This window comes from Mastomys coucha, unplaced genomic scaffold (genome assembly GCF_008632895.1).
Source record: "Mastomys coucha isolate ucsf_1 unplaced genomic scaffold, UCSF_Mcou_1 pScaffold9, whole genome shotgun sequence".
NCBI lineage: Eukaryota > Metazoa > Chordata > Mammalia > Rodentia > Muridae > Mastomys > Mastomys coucha.
In genome coordinates, this window is record NW_022196915.1 from 103,791,914 (window position 1) to 103,814,780 (window position 22,867).

Below are 22,867 nucleotides of genomic sequence, written 5' to 3' on the forward strand. Positions count from 1 at the left end.
CCATAAAAGCTGAGCTTCCTTCTCAGACAGGATTAAGCTGGGAAGACTCTCAGACAAGACAAGCTGCAAAGAAGCTTCTGAGACCAGATCAGACCAGCTGCTGGGAGAAGCGGGAACCAGCAGACTTTTGGAACAGTCACTTGGAAAGGACTCTCTACAATCTGGTGAGTTCCCTGCAAGCTGTGCAATGTGCTCCAAGTTCTCCACTTTTGTGAGCTGTCACCCATGCTGTGGGGGTGGGGGGGAGCCCTTGGTTGTGGAGCTGAGCCATTTCTGCTCCTATAAGTAACCCCATTAAAATTCACTGGTTCACTAAGTTGTATTTTGGGGGTATTCATAGGTTGGTTTGCTGTGGGGTTCTAATCTGAGGCAAGTAGACATGTGTTGCGCCTCCTCAGAGAAAGCCTTTTCACAACAACACCAGGACATATATCAATAATCATTTTTAAGTGAAATGTCTAGACATATGTACTAAAGGATTTCACAGTGTATAAGTGTTATATAAGAACATCCATAATTTGTTATTTATAAGAAATCTACTTTAGCTAGGCATGGTGGTGTACATCTTTAATCCCGGCACTTGGAATGCATAGACAGGAGGATCTCTGTCAGTTCAAGGCCTGCCTAGTCTACATAGCAAGTTCCAGGACAGTCAGGGCTGATTAGTGAGACCATGCCTCAAAAAAAGAAATCTACATTAACTATAAAGATTATGTGTAGATTAAGCATGGCAGTGTTATCAGCCAGCTAAAGAGTGAAGGTGTGTAAGAGACTGGCGTCAGCTCAGGACCCCAAGACCAATTCTCAGCATAAAGGAGATTAATTTGCTCCAGAGGGAGAGAGGGCAGGGAATCAGAGACAAAGACGACAGGAGAAGAGGACAGGAGAGAGAGGGTGGAGGTCTGGATGGAAAGCAGACAGTTGTGGCCCACAAGCAAATGGTGGTTTATAAAGGTAGTGGGGAACCTGTGTGAGGATGAGGTGTTTAGTTTTAATTGGGCATGTTAATTAGGTGAGCCAGAGCAGGCTTTTGATCACTGGACTTCTTTACTTTGATAGCTGGACCCTAGCAGCCGGCCTCAGGAGGAGGAAGTGATCAAATAAGGGAACAGACTTTGGGGCTAGCTTTAGAAATGTAATCTAACAGTTTTTAGCAAGGCAGAGGGAAGGGGGAGAAGGCAAGGCCTGCCAGAGCCACCCTTGCTATGCTAGAGCTGGCCAGAGTCCCTTAAAGGTGTACGGTTGTTTGGTTTTGAGAGTCTCACATATTCCAGGATGACCTCACACTCGCTGGCATGTGCACTATCCAGTTTATGTAGTGTTGATCAAGCCTAAGACTTTGTCAACACCAGACAAGCACTCCACCAACTGAGTTCTTTCCTTTGCCCAAGACTTAGGGTTCTTGGGAGAAATCACAACGAGGCAGGGGACTCTAAGCAAAAGGTTTTCCCCCTGAAGATTATACCCTACTGGAATGCGAATGCATGGGGAAGGCTTTATACATAGACTATCAGAGCAGACTCCAGACAGTAGGCTGAGTGCTGTGAGCAGACTCCAGACAGTAGCCTGAGTGCTGCTCCCAGACTCCAGACAGTAGCCTGAGTGCTGTGAGCAGACTCCAGACAGTAGCCTGAGTGCTGTGAGCAGACTCCAGACAGTAGCCTGAGTGCTGCTCCCAGACTCCAGACAGTAGCCTGAGTGCTGCTCCCAGACTCCAGACAGTAGCCTGAGTGAAGACTCCAGACAGTAGCCTGAGTGCTGTGAGCAGACTCCAGACAGTAGGCTGAGTGCTGCTCCCAGACTCCAGACAGTAGGCTGAATGCTGTCCCCGAAAGTCTCATGTGGATGTTGCTTGTCACATCAAGATGTTGATGCTTGCACATACCTTGCTTATTTTCTAATTGTTGCACCAACGTTTGTGTTTGGCAATGACACTGAGTCCTGTTCTCCTTACAAGGCTTGGAGAAGTTGGGGAGCATCACTGTACCCCAGAAAGGCTAATGATGTGGCCACTTTGCTCAGACGGGTTTGCAGAAGGATGCTAGCAGTTTCTAGTGAGTGTTATTGACTAAGGAAGTGAAGTCAGGAAGACTGCTGTGCACATCTGGACATCTCTGCTTCTCTCGTCACAGCTTAAGGCATGGGGCCACTGTTTCAAACTTCCATTTCAAAAATCACTTAGTGTGTGTGCATATGTGCATGGGCTCTTGTGTGTGTGCATTTGTGTGTGTCTGTGTGCATGTGTGTGCACTTGTATGCGTTATGAAGAGCACTCACGGTCCACACTCTCAGCACTTGGGACCATTGTGAGTCTGCATTAAACACTGCCCTCTGAAATAAGAAGCTTCTCTGACCAAGGTTGAGAGCAGCACAAGTGTATAGGTATGGATACAGACATTTGTAAGTCAGGTTTGCAGCATGACCGTTTAGTAAGGTAATACTGATAGGTTCTGTGGTGTGGCCTATGACTTCCCTAGCATGGGTTTTGACTATGTTTACAGTAGGAGCATGTACCTCTCCTGGGAAGACCTTAAATGCGATCAAGAGAGTACTCGGTTACTCACTCTGTTCTAATTTAATGTCTGTTTAATTTCCTACAGCAACTTGGGAAGGAGGGAAGGGGTACTCTGGCTTACTGGTTTTAATCCATCATCAAGGAAACCCAGGTAGAAACTGAAAGCACGAGCTTGAAGCAGAACCACAGAGGACCTGTTGCTTACTGGCCTGCTTCCCATGCTGTGTGTGTGTTTGCTTTCTCAAGACAGAGTTTCTCTGTGTACCAGTGCTGGCTGTCCTGAAACTCACTTCATAGACTAGACTGGCCTTGAACTTGCAGAGATCCGCCTCCTGAATGTTGCTGGGACTAAAAGCATGTGCCATCATGCCTGGCTCAACTACTTTTCTTATACAGCCTAAGTCTATCTAGAGATGGCACTGCCCACATTGTGTTAGGCCCTGCTACAACAATTAGTAATTAAGAAAATATCTCATAGGGGCATAGTGCCACACATACAGATGTCTGTGAGAGGCTAGCCTGGTCTACATGTTGAGTCCAGGATAGCAAGAGCTACATTGTGAGATCCTGTCTTGAAAAGACAAATACTCACAGAGATGGCCTCAGGCTGATCTGATTTGGGGAGTACTTCTGTTGAGGTTCCTCTTCTCAGCTGAGTGTAGGTTTGTATGAAGCAGGCGGCTGAGGATAACTATGACACTCCAGTAAACATTCTCGCCAGTGTTGTGGCAGTGGGCACATCTTCACCGAGGGATCAGCAGTGGAGCATGCACACTGCAGGGCTGGGTAAGACCCAGTAGCCCACACAGAACCTTACAGCACTATGAAAAGTAGTCATGGCAGACTGTTTCCTGGTCAGGTCGAGATCACACGTCATGTCCTGTAAGGAAGGTATGCGGTGTCCTCTGCCTTACCACTCGTCATGGTTAGGGCTTCACTGCTGTGACCAGACTCCAAAGCAACTGTACTGGCTAGTTCTGTGTGTCAACTTGACACAGGCTGGAGTTATCACAGAGAAGGGAGCTTCAGTTGGGGAAGTGCCTCCATGAGATCCAGCTGTGGGGCATTTTCTCAATTAGTGATCAAGGGGGTAGGGCCCCTTGTGGGTGGTGCCATCCCTGGGCTGGAGGTCTTGGGCTCTATAAGAGAGCAGGCTGAGCAAGCCAGGGGAAGCAAGCCAGTAAAGGACATCCCTCCATGGCCTCTGCATCAGCTCCTGCTTCCTGACCTGCTTGAGTTCCAGTCCTGACTTCCTCTGGTGATCAACAGCTATGTGGAAGTAAGCCAAATAAACCCTTTCCTCCCCATCTTGCTTCGTGGTCATGATGTTGTGCAGGAATAGAAACCCTGACTAAGACAGCAACTCTATAAAGGACAGCATTTAATTAGGGCTGACTTTCAGGTTCAGAGGTTCAGTCCATTATTATCAAGGTGGGGGCATGGCAGCATTCAGGTAGGCATGGTGTTGGAGGAGCTGAGAATCCCACCTCTCATTCTGAAGACAGCTAGGATGAGAGTTTTAAAGCCCAAGTCCATAGTGACACACTTATTCCAACAAGGCCACACCTCTACACAGTGCCACTCCCTAGGCTAGGCATATTCAAACCACTACACCACATAAGATAGGCAGCCAAGAACAATGGCAATAGCTGTATTGTTCTGAAGGACTCAGACCTCCTCCACCAATAACTTGTAGGGAAGTAACCCATGCTTTGTGAGGCTTCATTTAATAGCCCACATCTTAGAGCAGCATTGTCCATGGGTGGTCATTTTAAAAACACAATTTTTATTTATATGTCTGTATTTGTATGCATGCCATGTGTGTTCAGGTACCTGCAGAGGCCAGGAATGGGGTAGGAGGTTGTGTTGGATCTGTTGGAGCAGGAGTTCCGGACTGTCCGATGTGTGTGCTGACAAGTCAACTTAGGTTCTCTGGAAGCAAGTATTGATGACCACTGAGCAATCTTTTCGGCCCCAAGCTACGTTGTTTTTCAGGATATAAATTAGCAAATTCCTACAACTTCTTTGAGTCCCTAATTCTTCAATACCGTACCTGACCATGCTAGCTTTGTATTCTGGTTGCCATAGCAACAACGGGCTTGGGGTTTGAGATGGGAATCCTTAGTTCTCCATTGCAAAGTTGGCAAACTTTGCTCTCTGCTGCGGATGGCAGGAGGAGGATACAAATCTACACTAGTGTGTGCACTTCAGATCCCTTGGCTGCGTTGCTATTGTACTTGCTTTGGTGTGCAGCTAGACTCTACACAGACATGCCTGCACCTGGGCTCTCTGATGTGCAAGGGCTAGAGGGGCAAGACTACCCTGGGAAGGCTCAACGGGGAAAGAGGATCCTGGGCAAAGCCTGACAAGTTCAACCTAGAGAATACAACTTTCAAAAGCTGTCCTCTGACTTCCACTTGCCACACACACACACAAGCACACCACACACACACAAGAATACACACTCACACAAGCATACACAGAGACATATACACACACAAGCATACACAGATATACACACTCACACACATAGATACATACACAAGACACACATTCACAGGCATATAGACATACACAGACACGGCATACAAAAACACATGCATTCACACACACAGACACAGACATACACACTCATGGATTCACACACACAGACACAGAGACATACTCACACAGAGACAAGCATACACACAAGCACATACCCTAACAGTCACACACACAGACAAGCACATACCCAAACAGACATATAAGCACGTACACAAACAGACATACACAGACACACAGACACAGACACAGACACAGACACACACACACACACACACACACACACACACACAGAGCAGGGGAACATCATGGAAGAAGAGACGAAGAGACAAAAAGACTGTAAGAGTCTGAGGCAAGGAGAAGTGCTGTGAAATGCATTGGATTTGTCATGGCTCTTACACACCCGGTTACCTGCGTGACTTGCCAAGACAGAGCCAGCAACAATGGAATCATGGACTGGGGAGAGTTCCCAGTCCTACTTGAGAGGCTATTAGCAGTTCATGACTCAGGAAGCCAGAGTTACTTTTCTTTGGGGTTGTGGCCCCAGTGGATAACCTAATGCCCATGTAAATGTAGGCATTGGTTTTTTTTTTTCCCCTTTGGTTTTTCAAGACAGGGTTTCTCTGTATAGCCCTGGCTGTCCTAGAACTCGCTCTGTAGACCAGGCTGGCCTCGAAATCAGAAATCCACCTGCCTCTGCCTCCCAAGTGCTGGGATTAAAGGTGTGTGCCACCACTGCCCGGCAAATATAGGCATTGTTAATTGGACTCAGTGAGCTATGAAGTAAAAAGAAAAGGCAGGAGGTTGTGAGGGAGCTGTGTTGTGAAAGCCTGGGAACAGGGGTGTTGGAGGGAGTCAGTAGATATGATCAAGATACAGGGTTTCTCTGTGTATCTCTGGCTGTCTTAGATGTTGTTTTGTAGACCAGGCTGGCCTCAAATCAGAGAGACACCGGCTGGGATGGAAGCCATGCTCCATCACTGCCCAATTTAAAAAAAAAAAAAGTTGCGCCTAATCAGGCAGAATTGGCCTCCGGTGACCTCAGATGGCTATGAGCAAGTAGTCCTTGCTTCCCTTTACCATCTTTGTCCAGCATGTGATAATGCAGGCATAGAATGCGAAGGTAGAATCGTCACTCTGCCTAGCATTAAATGGGTACCATGGGGTATATATCCCAGAATGCATGTATGGTTTCACCTTCCAGATATAGGCATCTTTGAGTTCTCCAGGAGCCGCTTGCCTTATCTTCACAACCACATGCACACACATACACACACAAACACACATGCACACACACACAGACACACAACCACACACACACTTGCAATCACATGATTGTGCATGCGCATGTGCGCACACACATATGCACACGAGTGCACATGGGCACACACACAAACCACACAGGTACACACATGCATACACATGCACACACCCACATGCATGTACACTCACATGCACACACGCTTGTGCACACACATATAACCACACAGGCACACACACATGCGCGCACGTGCAGACACACTCATACACACACAAACCACACACATGCATGTACACATGCACATGAACACACACACAACCACACAGGCACACACATGCATGCACACACACACACACATACCACCACACAGGCACACACATGCATGCACACACAGACACACATACACACACACACACACCACCACCACACAGGTGCACACACGTCTGGCGCTTTGATCTCACTCCCCCAGCTGTCTTCTCAATGCTCTCCTAGTCCCTCTGAGCCCTTGGGCCCTTTCTGCTTCCTGCCTGTCCTCATTGCTTTCATGCCTTTCTGTGCACAGGCGTGTGTGTGTGTGTGTGTGTGTGTGTGTGTGTGTGTGTGTGTGTGTGTGTGTTTACTTGAGCAGTGGTAACTTACCTATGACCACACCTCTGGAAATAGGACTTCTCCTCCCCTAGCAATCAACTTCCCTTATCATGAGCCCCCATCTCCAAGGATCAACTCTGAAAAGAAGGGCAATACTCATTCTCTCTCCCTGAGAATCCCTATCAGATAGATCACAGACACTGTAAGATAGACTATAAAGTCTACAGGAAAACAATTTGTTTTCCCCTTGACTCTCACCCTCTCGAGATAACCCTCATCACTGTGTGCATTTGAAGCAGACTTTTAGTACTCTTTAAGCTACAACAGTTTTATTATGGAAAATCGCAAATTGTCAACATTTGCCCGTGTGGAGTATAATCCTTTGAAGAGGTCTGCTTGCTGCTTTCATCTTATCACTTCTTGCTCTGTGTGTAGCTGGCTTTTGTTCTCAACCCCCAGTGAGACTACTTGGTCAAAGTCAGCAGTCCCGTGTCCCTGCCTTCCTGACTTAGCCTCAGCTCATGGCTTCCTCTTTTCAGATCTACACTTCAGTCTTCTGTTCGGTGGGCTATACCCTCCTTGCTTTTCCTTCTAATCTGGGTCCATCTTGCAGTCTCTCCATCTTTCACTCTCCTCCTACAACCCCCAATAGTTGTGTTTGGTTCTCTTTAGACCTTGTCTTTAGGTGACTCCATCCACCCACGTCTCATAATTGTAAAATCCCTCTTCGATGTCTTCTCTCAACTCCAAATGCAGAACAACCATATATTTTATATTTCCACTTTGATATCTGTGATGGTTTGTAGATGTTTGGCCCAGGGTGTGGCCCTGTTGGAGTAGGTGTGGCCTTGTTGGAATAGGTGTGTCACTGTGGGCATAGGCTTTGCTATCCTAATCTTAGCTGCCTGGAAGCCAATATCCTGCTAGCAGCCTTCAGATGAAGATGTAGAACTCTCAGTTCCTCCTGCACCATGCCTGCTGGATGCTGCCATGTTCCCACCTTGATGACGATGGACTGAACCTCTGAACCTGTCAGCCAGCCCCAATTAAATGTCCTTATAAGAGTTGCCTTGGTCATGGTGTCTATTCACAGCCATAAAACCCAAACTAAGACAATATCTGAGAAGCATTTCAAACAAAATATGGCTAAAAGTAATTCTCAATTTTCATTTTGTCTTCCCTAATACCCATCTATTTGTTATCATTTGCTTCATGTAAGTTCTGCAGTTTAGCTTACTTCTGTTTCTGTTGCAGTGTCCGTCTTTCCTCTTCTGTTCAGCTTAGTGTGATAATCTCCCAATCACATTGCTTGACCTCTAAAATTTGTCAACACTTCCATAAGGTAAGTTCTTTGCTTGAAACCCTTTGGTAACGTCCTCCTTTCAATATAGTATTAAGAATACTTCTAACAGCCTAAAAGGTCCCCATTAGATAGCCGTGGTTCAGGATGGTTTGGTTGAATAGGTTCTTGTTTTTAGTGTGGGGATTAGAGAACACACTGAGTTGGGATTGTGTTTCAATACTAGCTAGACATGTGATGCTCTTGTGACACTGGGCAGAGGCAGTGAGGGGCAATTTCCCCTTGGCCTCCTCCTCTTCCTCTCCACTTCCTGTTCTTCATCTTCCTCCTCCCCCTCCTCCTCCCTTTCCTCTTCTCCCTCCTCCTCTTCCTCCCCTTCCTCCTCCATCTCCTCTCCTTCCTCCTCCTTTCCCTCCCCTCCTCCCCCTTTTCATCCCCCCTCCTCCTCCCCTTCCTCCTCCATCTCCTCTCCTTCCTCCTCCTCCTCTCCTTCCTCCCCCTCCTTTCCCTCCCCCTCCTCCCCCTTTTCCTGCCCCTCCTCCCCCTCCTCCTCCCCCTCCTCCTCAGCACACTGGATTGTGTCCACTAGAGTCCATCCATTGATTGCATCTCAGGCCCAGTACTTCGACCTTTCTGCGGGCTTAGCAGGATGTGATGTCATCCTCCGTAGTGGAGCGGGCTTTCTACTGCTTGCCTCCAGGTTACATCACTGTACTTTGAGCACCTGGTCCCCTGCTGGACTGCCATTTTGGGAGAGTGTAGAGGCTCTGGTACATAGCTGGCTAATGTAGGCTTTCAGGGCTTTTGGGGTCGTGACACTTACAGCCCAGCCTTGCTTCTGGTCCCATCTCTGCCTTCTAATTCCACAAGGTGACCTAGGACAGTGTTCCCCAGGTTTTTATTACGGCAGCTGCCAGACTCCGCCTGCGTGATGCACTGAGACCCTCTACGACTGTGAGCTAGCACAGTTCTTCCTTGTCAGGTCCCAGCCACGGGAGAAGCTATGCTTTTGTAAAACTCTCTTTTCTCCAGGGATACTTGGTGTAGTGCAGTTCCTACACTTCCGGATTGGTAGGTGGTGCTCAGTGAGTGTTGAGAGGCTCTCAGCACTGAAGACCCTTGCTAGTCAGTCACAGTCTACAACGCAAATACATTGTTTTAAAAACAATTTCTCTCCTTAGGAAACTTTTCAGTTCTTCTCTTCCCCAAGGCCAGAATCACCAGCCACATCTAGGGATCATACACAGTTGTTTTTACTTTTTTTTTCCCCTTCAAGAGACTTCAGTGTTTTGTTGGCTCCTTTGGCTAGAGTCCTCATTGGTGTGAGGTCTTCACTTGAGAGCAGTGAAATCGGCTCCTGCCTTTGCACTTTACCTTGAGGCTGCGTGTCTGTGTGTATCTCAAGCAAACACATTTCAACAGACCTGGAAACTTCTTTATTTTAACCCTGTTAAAGAGCAGCACCTGTAGGACACTAGTACAGTTTACAGGAACGTTAACCTGCTTCATAAAACCTCCCACTGTTGAGGTTTCGGGGTCACACTCAGTCTACACATGAAGACAATTTATATAACAGCCCTGACTCCTTGAATCTAAATAGTGTGCTTTTCACCACCACCTCCCCCAAGACGTGATCACAAGGGACTCATTTCTTCCAACCACGAACCATTTCCTTTACATTCTATTTCTTTGGAACAGAACAAGACCTTTCTTTTTTCATCCTTTGTAGTGTATCTTCAGGAAATCTCAACTATGTTAGGTCTCAAATTTGAGACAAATGACTGGGGTCCTATTTAACATAGCAAAGTTCGCCCAACATCCCTCAGTCCCTATGTATTACAGCTATGGCAGGCAAATCCAGCCCTTCACTCAGAAGTCTCCAGCTTAGGGGCTGGGTTTCCCTTCCCCCAGAGGCTCTTCCCTATATAACCCTGCCGGTTTGGTTAGCCACCTTTGCCCTCTTGGCTGCTGCGCTTGGCTCTCTTCCCCTCTTCTCACACAGCTCAGGATCATGTCCACTTTCCCAGATGTCTCTATCTCTGCTCTCTCCCCGCTTTCACCTACAATAAACTTTCTCCTCCACCATGCCTAAGAGCAGTCAGTCACGTCTTAGTGCGTGTCCTTGTAAGCATGAAGTAACACTAAAGGACCAAAAGCTTTGAACAACGAACCCACATTATTTAACTATGTGTAAAACGTTGCTGCCTGTTCAAACACAGCAGCTGTGGTCGAACCTACCTGGTTACCTTAACGTCGGTCTTGCTCAAGTTCTTATCTCTTAGAATGAAATAGGCACAGTAGAGAAACCCAAATAGTCACTGTGTGGGTGTATATGAGAAAAGTTTATTCCAAACTGCTAAGGTCATCATTGCCTGAGAAAGCAGGGAGCTATCACTGAAGACTGAGCTAGAAATGGGTGGGGGCTCTGTTATGTAGGGTGAGCTAAAGACAATGGAGGCATTTCGAGGGCACACCAATTGGCCTAGGGCAGGAAATAGTTCCGGAAACCATTAAGCCAAACTATACCAAAAAAAAAAAAAAAAAATTCTGAAAGTTTCTTTGGAGAGACTATGACAGGACTGCGGATTTTAAGAGAGCCACCCAGACCAACTGTGAGACTTCGTAGAATGGCTCTCCCATCTCTGACACACTAGAAGACCTCAACAGTGTCAGGTCCCCCAATTCCTTTTCCCCCAGGTAGGCATCTAGACAAAAGCAGCATTCCCTGGGGGTTGGGGGCTGAAGATATCTCCTACTCACTAAGAGGAGTCATTCTCCGATCTCGGGGACAAGGGACACGTGGCTCTTCCATTAACTTAGGACTGTGGTGTCTACTAGCTCGTCCAGGTCCCGTAGGACCCAGGAGGTAAATCCCCACTACCACCCCAGCCCAGCCCGCGCAGCGCTTCTCTGCTTTCCCGAGAGACAGCCTTCGCAGTCTGGAATAAACTTTTCCCTTTTTCACCCACGGAGCGGCTATTTGGGTTTCTTTCCCCATTTCATTCGAGAAGTCCAGACGTCTCTCTCGGGCGGTCGTCCCTGGAGTCTCCCTGAGACTCTCTGGCCTTGCCAGCCCAGGCGGCGGCGCCTTATCCCCAACACCACCGGAGGGAACCTGGGCTCGCTCCAGAATCCCGCCGTCCCTGCCAAGCCAGCCCGCGAGGCCGGCCCAGCAGCGCTCAGGGGCCCGCGCATGCGGACTCGGCGGCCGCAGCCCGGCCTCCCCAGCCTCTTCCTCCTCGGCGCTCGGCTGCGGTTTGGAGCCCGCTGACAGCTCCACGACCGGCGGACGCAGCCTCGTCTTGTGCTTCCACGTTACCCTATCAGAGGTGGGGCGGGGCGTCGGCCCCCACAGCCAATCAGCGCCAACCACGACCCAGGCGAGCGGGGCCGCTCCGAGGCCAGGGGGAAGGCGATTGGGCGGCTGCGGCGCCCGGGGCGTGGCGTCCGCGGGCCCCGCCCACCCCTGTTTTCCGCCGCCGGGCGCCCGCCGCCGCTGAGGCCCGAGCGTTGACCGACTGGGCGGACGGCGGGCGCTTCGCTGCGGGCTGTTGGCCGCGCGGGCTGCTGGGCCGCGCACCTTCCTGCTCCTCGGCTCAGGCGCCCTCGGACATGGTGGCCCCCGGCTCGGTGGGCAGCCGGCTGGGCGCCGTGTTCCCGTTCCTGCTGGTCCTGGTGGACCTGCAGTACGAAGGTGAGTCCCGCCCTGTTCCCGGGGCGGTCTTGGCGTCCCAGTCCCGGCGACCGGGAAGCGGCGCTCCGTGGCGCGAGGCTGGGTCCGAGCCCGGTTCCAGGAGCTGAGAGGCGGGACTGGCGGGCCGCGAGGCCGGGACGGCGGCCTGGGCCAGCGCAGCCGGGTGTCCGGCGCCCCGGGGACACTGGATCGGGGGTGCCGGGAGGAGGCGGGGCGGCGGCGTGCACGGGACGGGTCCCGGTGGAGGGGTGGCCGGCGAGGGCCGTGCCTGAAGCCGGTCCCACGCCCGCGCGACCCCGCGTCGGGCGCGCAACTTAGGCTGGTGCCTGCGAGTCCACCTGGGCTAGCTTGCTGGGCTGTCTGTGGCTTTACAGTTAGTTCCCAGCAAGGCGTCATTCAACTTTCCCCCCCCGCCCTGGTGCTACTTTTTCTAGTCATCGCATAAAAGGTCTCCTTAAAAAAATAGGGAGCGCTTACGTTTCACCCTGGCCTCCAGACTGGAATGTTGGCTACTCCTAACAGAATAGCAATAAATAGAGGCCTGTCCTATCTTGGATGTCAGGGCGGGGAGGAGTTAAGCATTGAAGCCCCAAATGCCCATTGAACAACACTTCCCAACTTGGTCACTGTGCTGTAGTTGACATCTGTCCTGGCACTGGTCTGGACTCATTCCTCTAAGTCCCGGGATAGTTGTCAAGGAAAGAGTAAACAATTGAATATTCCATTTGGAGGGACTGAGGAACCGATATTAGAAATAGTTTATGATGAAACCATCATAAAAGTCTATGCGGGTTTCTTTCTTTTTTAAAGACATATGCTTAGATTTTTACATCTTCATTAAAGGTATGATTTTTTTGTTGGTTTTGGCTTCCTGATCATTTATACGTTCTTTGAACCCCAAATCAAAATTTGTACTGTGACAATATTGAGATCAATAATTTCACGTTGGAGCCAGCATCAAAAGTGAGGGGATTGGAATTTGAAGACCTAGACTACTTTAATATGGGTCATACGGTCTAATTTTCTTTGATATTCTTCCCATCTGCATTGTTATCGTTAGTGCCCAGTTATCATTAATGACTTATTGTAGATACTTAAGAGAAAGTTGTCTGTGCTATGTTTAATGTGAATTTAATTTATTCTCCAGATATAGAAGTGCTTATTTTTGTTTGCCGTGCCTTTTCCAGTAGCTTGTAGATCAAGCACCGTATTTGAGTTTCTGTTGTAGGATTAGGACTTCTAGCATTTCATTTCTCTACTGTGGTATTTCTACAAGAAAACTGAGTTTTTCTGTCTGGAAAGCACTAATGGCACTTCTCAGGGGAAAAGCAGTGTTGCCTTTTCCAGGAGTATTACCTGTGTAAAATGGCAGGTGATTGAGAAGAAAAGAGCATTTCTGTAAGCCATCTCTTATTCCACAGAGATATGTGATAGTTTCTGTTTTACATATCTGGGAACTGGCGTTCCAAGAGCGTAATGAGAATGTATCTTGGGGCTAGAGAAATGGTTAGTGTGTTTGTTGGTCTTGCCGAAGACTGGAGTTGCATTCCCAGTACCAGATCAGGATCCTGTGAGTTAGTTGTAATTCCAACTCTGAGAGTCTTCTGGTTTCACAAGCACCCAAAGAGGTGTGTGTGTGTGTGTGTGTGTGTGTGTGTGTGTGTGTGTGTGTGAGCGTGCGCGCGCGTACACACACACACACACAGGAAATAAAACCTTGAAAAATAAAATTTACTTCTGTATGAAGTGGGAACAGGAAATTGTTGATAGCATCCATTTCAAGCATTTTAAAGTCGGGCAGCTGAGCAAAGCATTTTAAGTTACCAATAGAAAGTGACAGGGAGGTGATTTCCTGGCAGGTTCAGTACAGTGATCTTCCCAGGTGTGCTGGCTCATACCTGTGATTTCATCAGTCAAGATGCTGAAGCAGGAGGATTGTCATCAATTAAAGACCAGCCTGAGTTATACCATGAGTTCTAGGTCACTCTGAGCTATGGTATGATACTTTGACTAAAAACAAACAAATAAACAAGCAAATAAACAAACCCAAAACAAAAAAGCCAAGACCCAAATAAAACAAAACAAAAGCCAAAAATCTTCAAATACCAAAACCTGCTTTTCCTCCCAAAACAGTGGTTCTCCAGCATGAGTGTACATCAGTGGTTCTCCAGCATGATTGATTGTATATCAGAATCTCACATGGAAGACTTGTAAGAGTTCTGGGCTCACGTACAGAACTTCTCTGATTTAGTAGGTCTTGATGGAAAGTGAAATTTGCATTTCTAAAAGGATCCCAGATGACCACATTTTGAGAGTCACTGGTGTAATAAATTATATGTAAGAATTGAATTAGGGGCTGTGCTATTTATTAGACCCTAGAATTGGTGATGGGGTTATCAAGGTATAAAGTAGCAAATTGTTAGCTTATGTTTTCTTAAATAGCTTCGTTCTGTCTGGGTTCGTTAGCCTCGGTCTGAAGAGGCAGGGAGGTCAGGTGCTACCACACTGCACCGAAGGCTGGAGACAGAAGACCTAAGGGAGAGTTGTATGAGAACAGGGAATGTGAAACTCAGTTTCATACTGTAGAAAATGTAGCAGTACACCTAACTGGTCTGTTTTTTTCTGATTTAAAAGTACCCTTTTAAACTAGTCTTTTCTGTTGTAATCCAGAGGAGGGAAGCACAGTTGACTGACTTCGAATTCCCTTTCTCAGAGGCTTTGAAAGAAAGCTAGAGCAGGAGAAGTAGAATTTTTGAGTAGAAAGAAAATTCTAGGGACTGCAGAGATGGCTCAGTGTTTAAGAGGCTGGCTGCTCGTGGAGAGGATGTGAGTTCAGCTGCCAGCAGCACTGCCAACTCCAGCTCCCGGGAGCTGAGGTGTGGGTGCTCACTCTCACACATAAAATTCAAACATAGAAAGAAATCTTTAGCATTCTCACAGTACAAATAAGATTATTTCATTTTATTGCTAATGGCTTGGTTAGTGACTTGAGTATGAATACAGACTAAAAATCATTTTGTTGTCATAGTTTTCTTTTTTCTCTTGACGTATTTCACATTCCCTGTTCTCATACAACTCTCCCTTAGGTCTTCTGTCTCCAGCCTTTAGTGCAGTGTGGTAGCACCTGACCTGCATGCCTCTTCAGACCCAGGCTAATGAACCCAGATAGAACTAACCACCACCCCACCCCCAGGGTCTCACTGGGTGTCTGGCCCTGGCTGTGCTGGAACTCACTCTAACTCAGAGAGCCATCTGCCTCTGCCTCTGCTGGAATTAAAGGTGTATGCCACCATGGTAGGCTAGGAACCAGTTTTCTTTTTTTTTGTTTTTGTTTTTTAGTTTTTTTAGTTTTTTATAGTTTAATGTATTTTAATAGCAAACTGACAGGAACAGCACAGGAGACAGACAGCGTTAAAAACATACTTGTATGGAGGAGAACTCAGAAAAGTCTAGTGAATGGATGGAAGCAAAAATGCTATAAACACAACTTAGTTGATACTAATAAGGAATTTACTTATTTAAAAAAATCTAAATGCTGACATTGTCCAGAAACTTTTAACAGGTTTATTTATAATTATTATAAAGTTGAACTGTTGAAATGTTTTCACTGAAACATTTTGCTTGCATTAAGGCTTTACATCTTGCATTTAATATTAAAAATTCACACACAAATGAATGTGGAGAAACTGCCAATACCTGACTCTGTCCCCTATGTTTTCACTCTCAATCATATACTTAGATACCTTTGACCCCATGGGGTGGGGGGAAATCTAACATTCAGAACTACTGACAACAGGAAGAAGAGGAAAAAAATTTTAGAATGAAATGTTTCCCCTCGTAGTTCTCCACGCAAGTGGCAGGCTAGCTGGATATCTTTTGGCAAATTGTTACACGTTTGGCATGGATAGCACAGATTGGTATCTTCAAAAAGGCCAACCAGATAGGCCTCACCTGCCTCCTGTAAAGCACCCATAGCGGCACGCAGGAAGTGCCGATCTGTTTTGAAGTCCTGAGCAATTTCTTGCAGCAGACACTGAAAAGGGAGCTTGCGAATCAGAAGTTCAGTGGACCTGTGATAGCGACTGATTTCATGGAGTGCCACAGTACAAGGCCTGCCTGTAACACTCTAATGATGAGGTTTCTTCACCCCTCCAGTAGAGGGCGCACTCTTGCTAGCGGCTTTTGTAGCCAGTTGTTTCCTGGGTGATTTACCACTGGTGGATTTGCTAGCCATGGTATGGACACTTCCTTACTTAGCCCCCCCTCCCCCACTCTGGCTGTAGCTTGGCAAGCGAGAGGCAAACCTGGTGTTAGAGAGTGGCCGGCCGTGCAGCGAGGGCTGTGAACACCAGGAACACAGTTTTTAATTCACTGAATTAATAAATATGTGATTAAACTATATATTTTGGCCATCATGGGAAAAGACTTGAAAATCTTTGCAAACAAAAGGTTGTGATCCATTTTATTTAAACGGATAAATTAACAGTATATTTTACCTTTTGTTTGATTTCTTTGGTATTAGTTAATATGAAGAGAAAAATTTAAATGCATGATTTTAATGGTTATATAGTCAGATGGTCAGATAACTTCCAAAAATTATTTTGAACTGTTTAGCAAGGTAGATTATAAGGTTAGCTGCAGTGTCAGCCTTTTAGCTCATCTCACCAGCTAGCGTTGGCCTCTGAGATAGTGCCTGGCTAGGATTGCAGTTGCCTCTGTTCTGTGGGGCAGACTTGCTCTAGGGTGAGGTGCCCAGGAGCAAGTAGGTTTTATTTTCCCATGTGAAGTTAATGGTGGTCAAGTTCAATTTCTATTGTCAGGATCTTTTAACCATCCAACTGGTGTGTTTATTTATTTATTTATTTATTTATTTATTTATTTATTGTTTTCTGTGTGTTGTGTTGTTTTGAGACAGGCTCTTAGTCTTTAGCCCAGGCTAGTCTGGATGGACTCAGGAATTTGATATGTCTCTTTAGCCCAGGCTAGTCTGGATGGACTCTGGAATTCGATGTGTCTCTTTAGCCCAGGCTAGTCTGGATGGAGTCTGGAATTCGATGTGTCTCTTTAGCCCAGGCTAGTCTGGATAGACTCTGGAACTGGATGTGTCTATCAGGATGGGCTCAGACTTGTGGGGACCCTCTCCCCCTGCCTTCTGAGTGTTGGCATTACAGGCTTGCCCCATCACACTGCTTTCTTTTGATTTATTAATGAACAGTTTAACTTTGTTTACATAGAAATTCCCTGGAACCCAGTAACCTACCTGCCCTTCATAACTCAATTCTTTATTTTTCAACCTTAAATTTATTTGCTTTATGTATCTTTAGAAACTAGCTCTTTTAACATTGATAAATATTATGAACTAGTCACTTGGAGTTTTGGAATATAAAAAAAGACTCACGAGTCAGCTAAGGTGAGGCTATGTGGTGCTGTGGTCTACAAAAGAGATGCCTTACCTTAGAGTTGGCAGAATAGGGAACATAAGACATGCATTGGGGAAGCATCCTTATCTTTTATCTATTTTCTTCAAGCTTAGTGGGTCATCATGGTAACCACATTATTACAAATACACTCTTATGTTTCTCTGCTCTTGTATTCTTTGGCTTTCCTTATCCAGCAGATCCCCAAGTCCATCAAATTCAAGTTTGTTTTATGTACCTAAGAGATAAACAGAGATGGAGAAAAACAACTTTAGTGTGAGTCTCATTGTAAGCACAGAGTCTCAGTCTCAACTGTGCACTCAGTGTTGCTTGTGTTATAATAACTCAGTGTGTCTGTTCTTGAAAAAACAGGTAACTTTAAAACCTTTCCCTTACATATCCAAGTCCAGGTTAAATCCCCTTCTCTATCTCCCTCACATTCTTTTTTGGACAGGATTTCACTTGTTGCCTTGGCTCTCCTGGAGCTCTGTAGACCAGGCTGCCTCTCTGCCTCCTGAGTGTGGGATTGAAGTCGTGGGTTACCACCAACTGGCTTGTTCATTCTTAACAACGGAGCTGGAGGAGGGTGAGGGTGAGGCAGAGTTGGGCCGTGTGCTAGTACAGTGTGTGGAGGCCAGATGAAAACTTTCAGGAGCTGGGTCTCTTGGTCCATCATGTGTTTATGGGTTCCAGGGATCAAGTTCAAGCCCACTAGGCTTGGTAGCAAAGTGCCTTTACTCGCAGAGCCAGCCTGAAGCTGGCCTTCACTTTAGTCATCCTAAGATGGCATCTTTGTTGAGGAGGAGAACATCATAGGTTTTTTTCTATTCTTCCACAACACAACTCCATCTCTGCCACATTCCTGCCCAGCCTGAGGATTTTTAGCTTGATTAGTAGTTTGGGTTTTGAGAAGTCCTAGGTCACTTAACTCAGTTTGGTCTTTAAAAATAAAAGTTGTTCAGGCTGGTTATGAGCTTGCAGTGTTTCCCAGGCAGGCTCCATTCTCAGCATCCTGTCTTAGCTTGGCTTCTGCTGGGTTGTAGGCATGTGAAAAGGGCTCCTTGTATCCTCACACTAAAAAATGGCTGAATGCTGTGGTTTCACATGGCAAAAGGTGTAAGGGCCAAAAACCCAGCTTGTTCCTGCAGCTTTGTTTATAGGGCACCAGTACATGTCTGAAGGCACAGACTGGAAGCTTAGCTACTTCCCAAATGCTGCAGTGCCAGCACAGTGGGCGAAGGTCCACATAGGGATTGTGGGACATTCTGAGCAGGTTCTTCCTCTCCTTTGCTGACCCTTCTTCCCTCCCCGGCTCACTCTGCCAGCACTGCAGCACACCCTTTGTGTCTACCTAGTCTCCAGCACTGCAGCACACCCTTTGCGTCTACCTAGTCTCCAGCACTGCAGCACACACTTTGCGTCTACCTAGTCTCCAGCACTGATCATTTGTCCCTGAAGCTACTGAACTGTGTTTTGGTTCTCTTGGTAATAAACTCTTAATTATTTTATTTTATATGTATGGATGTTTTGCCTTCATATATGTATGTATAACATGTGTGTGCCTTGCTTTCTTATGCCACAATACTCAATGAATAACACAATTAGTTATCCTATCTTTTTTCTTACTCTTCCTGTTTACATTGTTGGCCCATGATTGACAAGTGTCTAGGAGAAACCTGCTCAGTCAGTGCTGATTTGGAAATTACATGATATTTGATTGTCTTATCTCATGGAAAACAGTATGCATACAACGTGTAGCAATGGAATAAAAATTGTGGCTCAGAATAGAGTATAGATGTTGTAAGACAGCTAACAATCTATGAGGAACCTTTTTTAGACATTAGTGTCCTGATGAATCATTTATGATCAGTTATTAGCAGTTGGGCTTGGTAATTATATGTGTTATAGACTTAATTTGAAGACATATTCAAGTAGGAAGGCAAATATTCATTTAATGATTTAGTAAATATTGAGTACTCACTGACCTTTGTGATGTAAGGAAGAGCTTCTGCTCTCTGACTTGCTCTTCCTTAATGCTGGATGAGGGTAGATCAGAGTTGTAACAGACAGGTTGGCCTGTGAGAAGCACTATGTTGAGATAGTGGTCCTACAAAGCAAGTGTGCATTTGTCAGTATGGGAATACATAGTACTGTGGGGTTAGAAGGACTCCTGCTCTTGCCAGGCGGGGGCAAAGGTTACAGTGGAGGCAGAATTGTGCAGGACCTGTTTGGTTTTGTTTGTTTTCTTTTTACCCTGTGGTGTTGAAGATAGAACCTTGTACCTTTTACCCCTAAGCTAAGCTACATCCCTAGTCCAAGGACAGAATCTTGATGAGTGAGAATTTTCTAGGTGGGCAGTTGGGAAGGCTGCTCCATGGAACAGTGATGTGAGAGCAGGTGGCAGGAGGACACAGTATAACCTGTGAAGTACAACCAATCTGCTTTGCTGTAAGATCAGAAAGTTAGTAGTGGAGGAAGGATGGATGATAATGAGCCTGGACCAGCATCAGGGAGCATCGGCCTGAAGTATGCTCTCTGCCTTTAAACTTGGAGGGTTGTCCTGATTACCCAGTAATATGAAAATATTGCAGAAGATTTTAGAAGGGAGGTGTTTCAAAGGATTGTTCTGGATACAGTATGAACTAAGGATTTGGAAGAAGGTAAGATAGGAGTTGGGAACCTCTGGAGAGTAAAAGGAATCTCTCCAAAACTCTCCCAACCTTTAGACTGCTGCATGTTCTATTAGAGAAATGTGGCTGGCTGGGCGGTGGTGGCGCACGCCTTTAATCCCAGCACTTGGGAGGCAGAGGCAGGTGGATTTCTGAGTTCGAGGCCAGCCTGGTCTACAGAGTGAGTTCCAGGACAGCCAGGACTACACAAAGAAACCCTGTCTCGAAAAAACAAAACAAACAAACAAACAAACAAACAAAAAGAAATGTGGCTGAAGTATACCAAAGATTTATAATTTTCTCTGCATAGTTATAGGGTGGATCATAAAAGAGATTGTACTAGCATAGAGATAGAGCTAATTTACATAACCAAATAGAAATTTGATTGAATAAAATTATAAATATAGATCAAAGATTTACTATGAAGGGATGGAGAAATGAGAAATGTCTTCTTCAGATGAGATTAGATTTGTTCAGAGTGGTATGGTCATAAACTAAGTGCTTCTTTCAGTTGTAGAAAGCAAAAGAACTTTAAAGAGTATCCAATATTTAAGGGCAGCGTGTGGTATAAAGTGTAGCAGTTCAAAAGAGCATTACAGATGTATTCTTGGCTCCCAAGGGACTTAGGAATGAACCTACAGAGCTGAAATACTGCTACATGAGGAGGACCATACATTGTGTGGAAAATAGAGGTGGGCTTTGGAAAGGATTCTTTGGCAGTCAGTTTGAATCTGTGGCCAGGACTGTCAACTTGTTTGAGCCTCAGTTTTTTTAATAATAAAAGTATGAAAGATGTTTACATCCCGGAGTTGGGAATATTAAATTAGCTAAACACACAGAAGTACCTGGGACATGTTAGGTTTATTTAAACACACAGAAGTACCTAGTTAGATGGTAGGTTTTTAGTTCTTATGTTACTTGTTTCCCTCTTGGTCATTGTTATGGATGGATCAGGAAATCATTTTCCTGTTTTTGGAGACAGGATCTTGATGTGTAGCCTAAGCTGGCTTTGAACTCACGCAATCCCCATGATTCAGCCCATCAAGTGCTGGGATTACTAGTGTGCACCACTCTGCCTGGCTTCATTTTCCTAGTGTTTTGTCTCATACTTTTTACTTCCTCATTTGAGAAATTGAGAAGGTTGATTTGGTTCTGTCTCTGAGAGAATGTAACAGGGAAATGTTTGAAATCTTCATGCAAAGATTGCTATTAATGACACAGGATACTGATCCACATGCGCCAGCTTGTCCTCATGGTTCACATCAGTGTTCTGGTTTGAAAACCTAAGGTAGAGAGGTAGCCTTTGGCTCAGTCAGTGCTTTCACCATGATGTGACCTTGGGTCATTTTCTAGTCTAATCTACCTCAGTATTATACACTCCATTCACTTGCATTAATGATATGTAATCTTTTTGATTTTAGATAGGAAGTATAAATGTTTTGGGGTATAATTTACATTAGAAATTGCCTTTAAAAGATGAAAATCTAGAGGTAAGGACTAGGCTAGGGGGTAGTTTAGTGGTGTAGTTGCCAAGAGTGTAGAAGGTCTGAGTGTGATCCCTAGGACTACTATATTACCAACATGTCCTGTTGGTATATATTATGATATAATGTAACATAACAACGATAATCCTGTTATACTTTCAAACTATAGTTCAACAATGTTTCATGACTTTTAAGCAATTAAAATCTATTTGTAGTGGTGTCTGTTTGAGTATGGTTGTGTATGTGCCATGGTGCCCTCTGATGGTCAGAGAACAACTTGTGGGAGTCAAACTTCAGTTACCACAGTTGGTGGCAAGTACCTTTTATTCAAGTAAGCCATCTCATCAAATATTTATAACTAGTAATAATTTTTAAAGAAGACATATTCCTTAGTTTACTTGGCCAATTTAAAAAATATAAATAGTATATTAATATATTTTTGCTGGAAAAAAGTGATCAGTACAGCAAGCTGCATTATCTTTTGAAAGCATAAATGAAATCCGTATACATAATGGATCCAACATGCTGTCTTTAGTTTACATCACCACAGTACTCTATTCATATCTGACTTCATTCTGTCTTCCACATTGCAGTTAAAGGAATCTTTTAAAAATACCAATTAGACCTTCAACTTCTTCCTTCATCACTTACATAAAAATCTAAATTTTGCTCCCTAGCTTGCACTTTGATCTATTTTGTACATGTTCTCTGTCCTTCCCTTCTTGCTTTATCAAGTAGCTTTATCTAGTTTCCTTGAAGTGGGTTTTTCCCGACGAGGCTCATTGCAATGGCTTGGGTGCTTGGGTATGGTTTTGGCATGTCATTTAGTGTTACTCTCCACTCCGTGTCACTGTTGTTTTAGCATAGACACTCTCCCCTCGGGAGCCTTATTTGATTACTGTATTCATTACTCCTTTCCTCAGGCATTTTGTCACCTAGCAGCAGATTGGCACTTACTGAATTATCTTGTTTATTTCTTGTTCTTGATTGTATCTTGGCTGCTAGAGCTGAGTTTGAATAGCTGTTGAGACCTTTTGAATCTGTGTATATACATTTTAAACAATTTTAAAAGTACATGTGCTACTAGTTTTGTTTTCTTTCTTAGTGTTAAGCTATGTAAGAACTGGCTTTATAGACTTCTGTATGTTTCAGAAGGACTGACTGTCAGTCAGTCTGAGGACTGCTTTTATAAAGGTGATTGCCTGGCTGTGGTCCTTCTATTGTTTTAGCACAATGTGAAGCCCTCAGAGTACTTGGAGTCCATCCATGGCACACTTCAGAGAGTGCTTGAATGTTGGTTCTTAAAGTCCACTAAGCTAAGCTTCCCTGACTCTGCCAGTATGTGGCACTCCTTACTCATGTATATAAAGCAACCATGTTAGGCAACTTTGTACATGA

General features: G+C 45.5%; 1 protein-coding gene and 1 long non-coding RNA gene across 2 annotated transcripts in view; both read left to right on the plus strand.

Moving 5' to 3' along the window:
• LOC116084109 overlaps window positions 1-8,227 on the plus strand; it is a 14,025-nt gene extending 5,798 nt beyond the window's left edge. Inside the window, exons 2-3 of the long non-coding RNA XR_004116043.1 lie at window positions 31-164; window positions 8,160-8,227. This is a non-coding gene — a long non-coding RNA (uncharacterized LOC116084109). The remainder of the gene's footprint in view (window positions 1-30; window positions 165-8,159) is intronic.
• A 3,439-nt stretch (window positions 8,228-11,666) lies between these two features.
• The window catches only part of Dnajc3 (DnaJ heat shock protein family (Hsp40) member C3), a 40,910-nt gene continuing 29,709 nt past the window's right edge, over window positions 11,667-22,867 (plus strand). Inside the window, exon 1 of the mRNA XM_031361168.1 lies at window positions 11,667-11,899. Within this exon, the coding sequence (XP_031217028.1) occupies window positions 11,818-11,899 (82 nt within the window). The 5' untranslated portion in view covers window positions 11,667-11,817. The remainder of the gene's footprint in view (window positions 11,900-22,867) is intronic.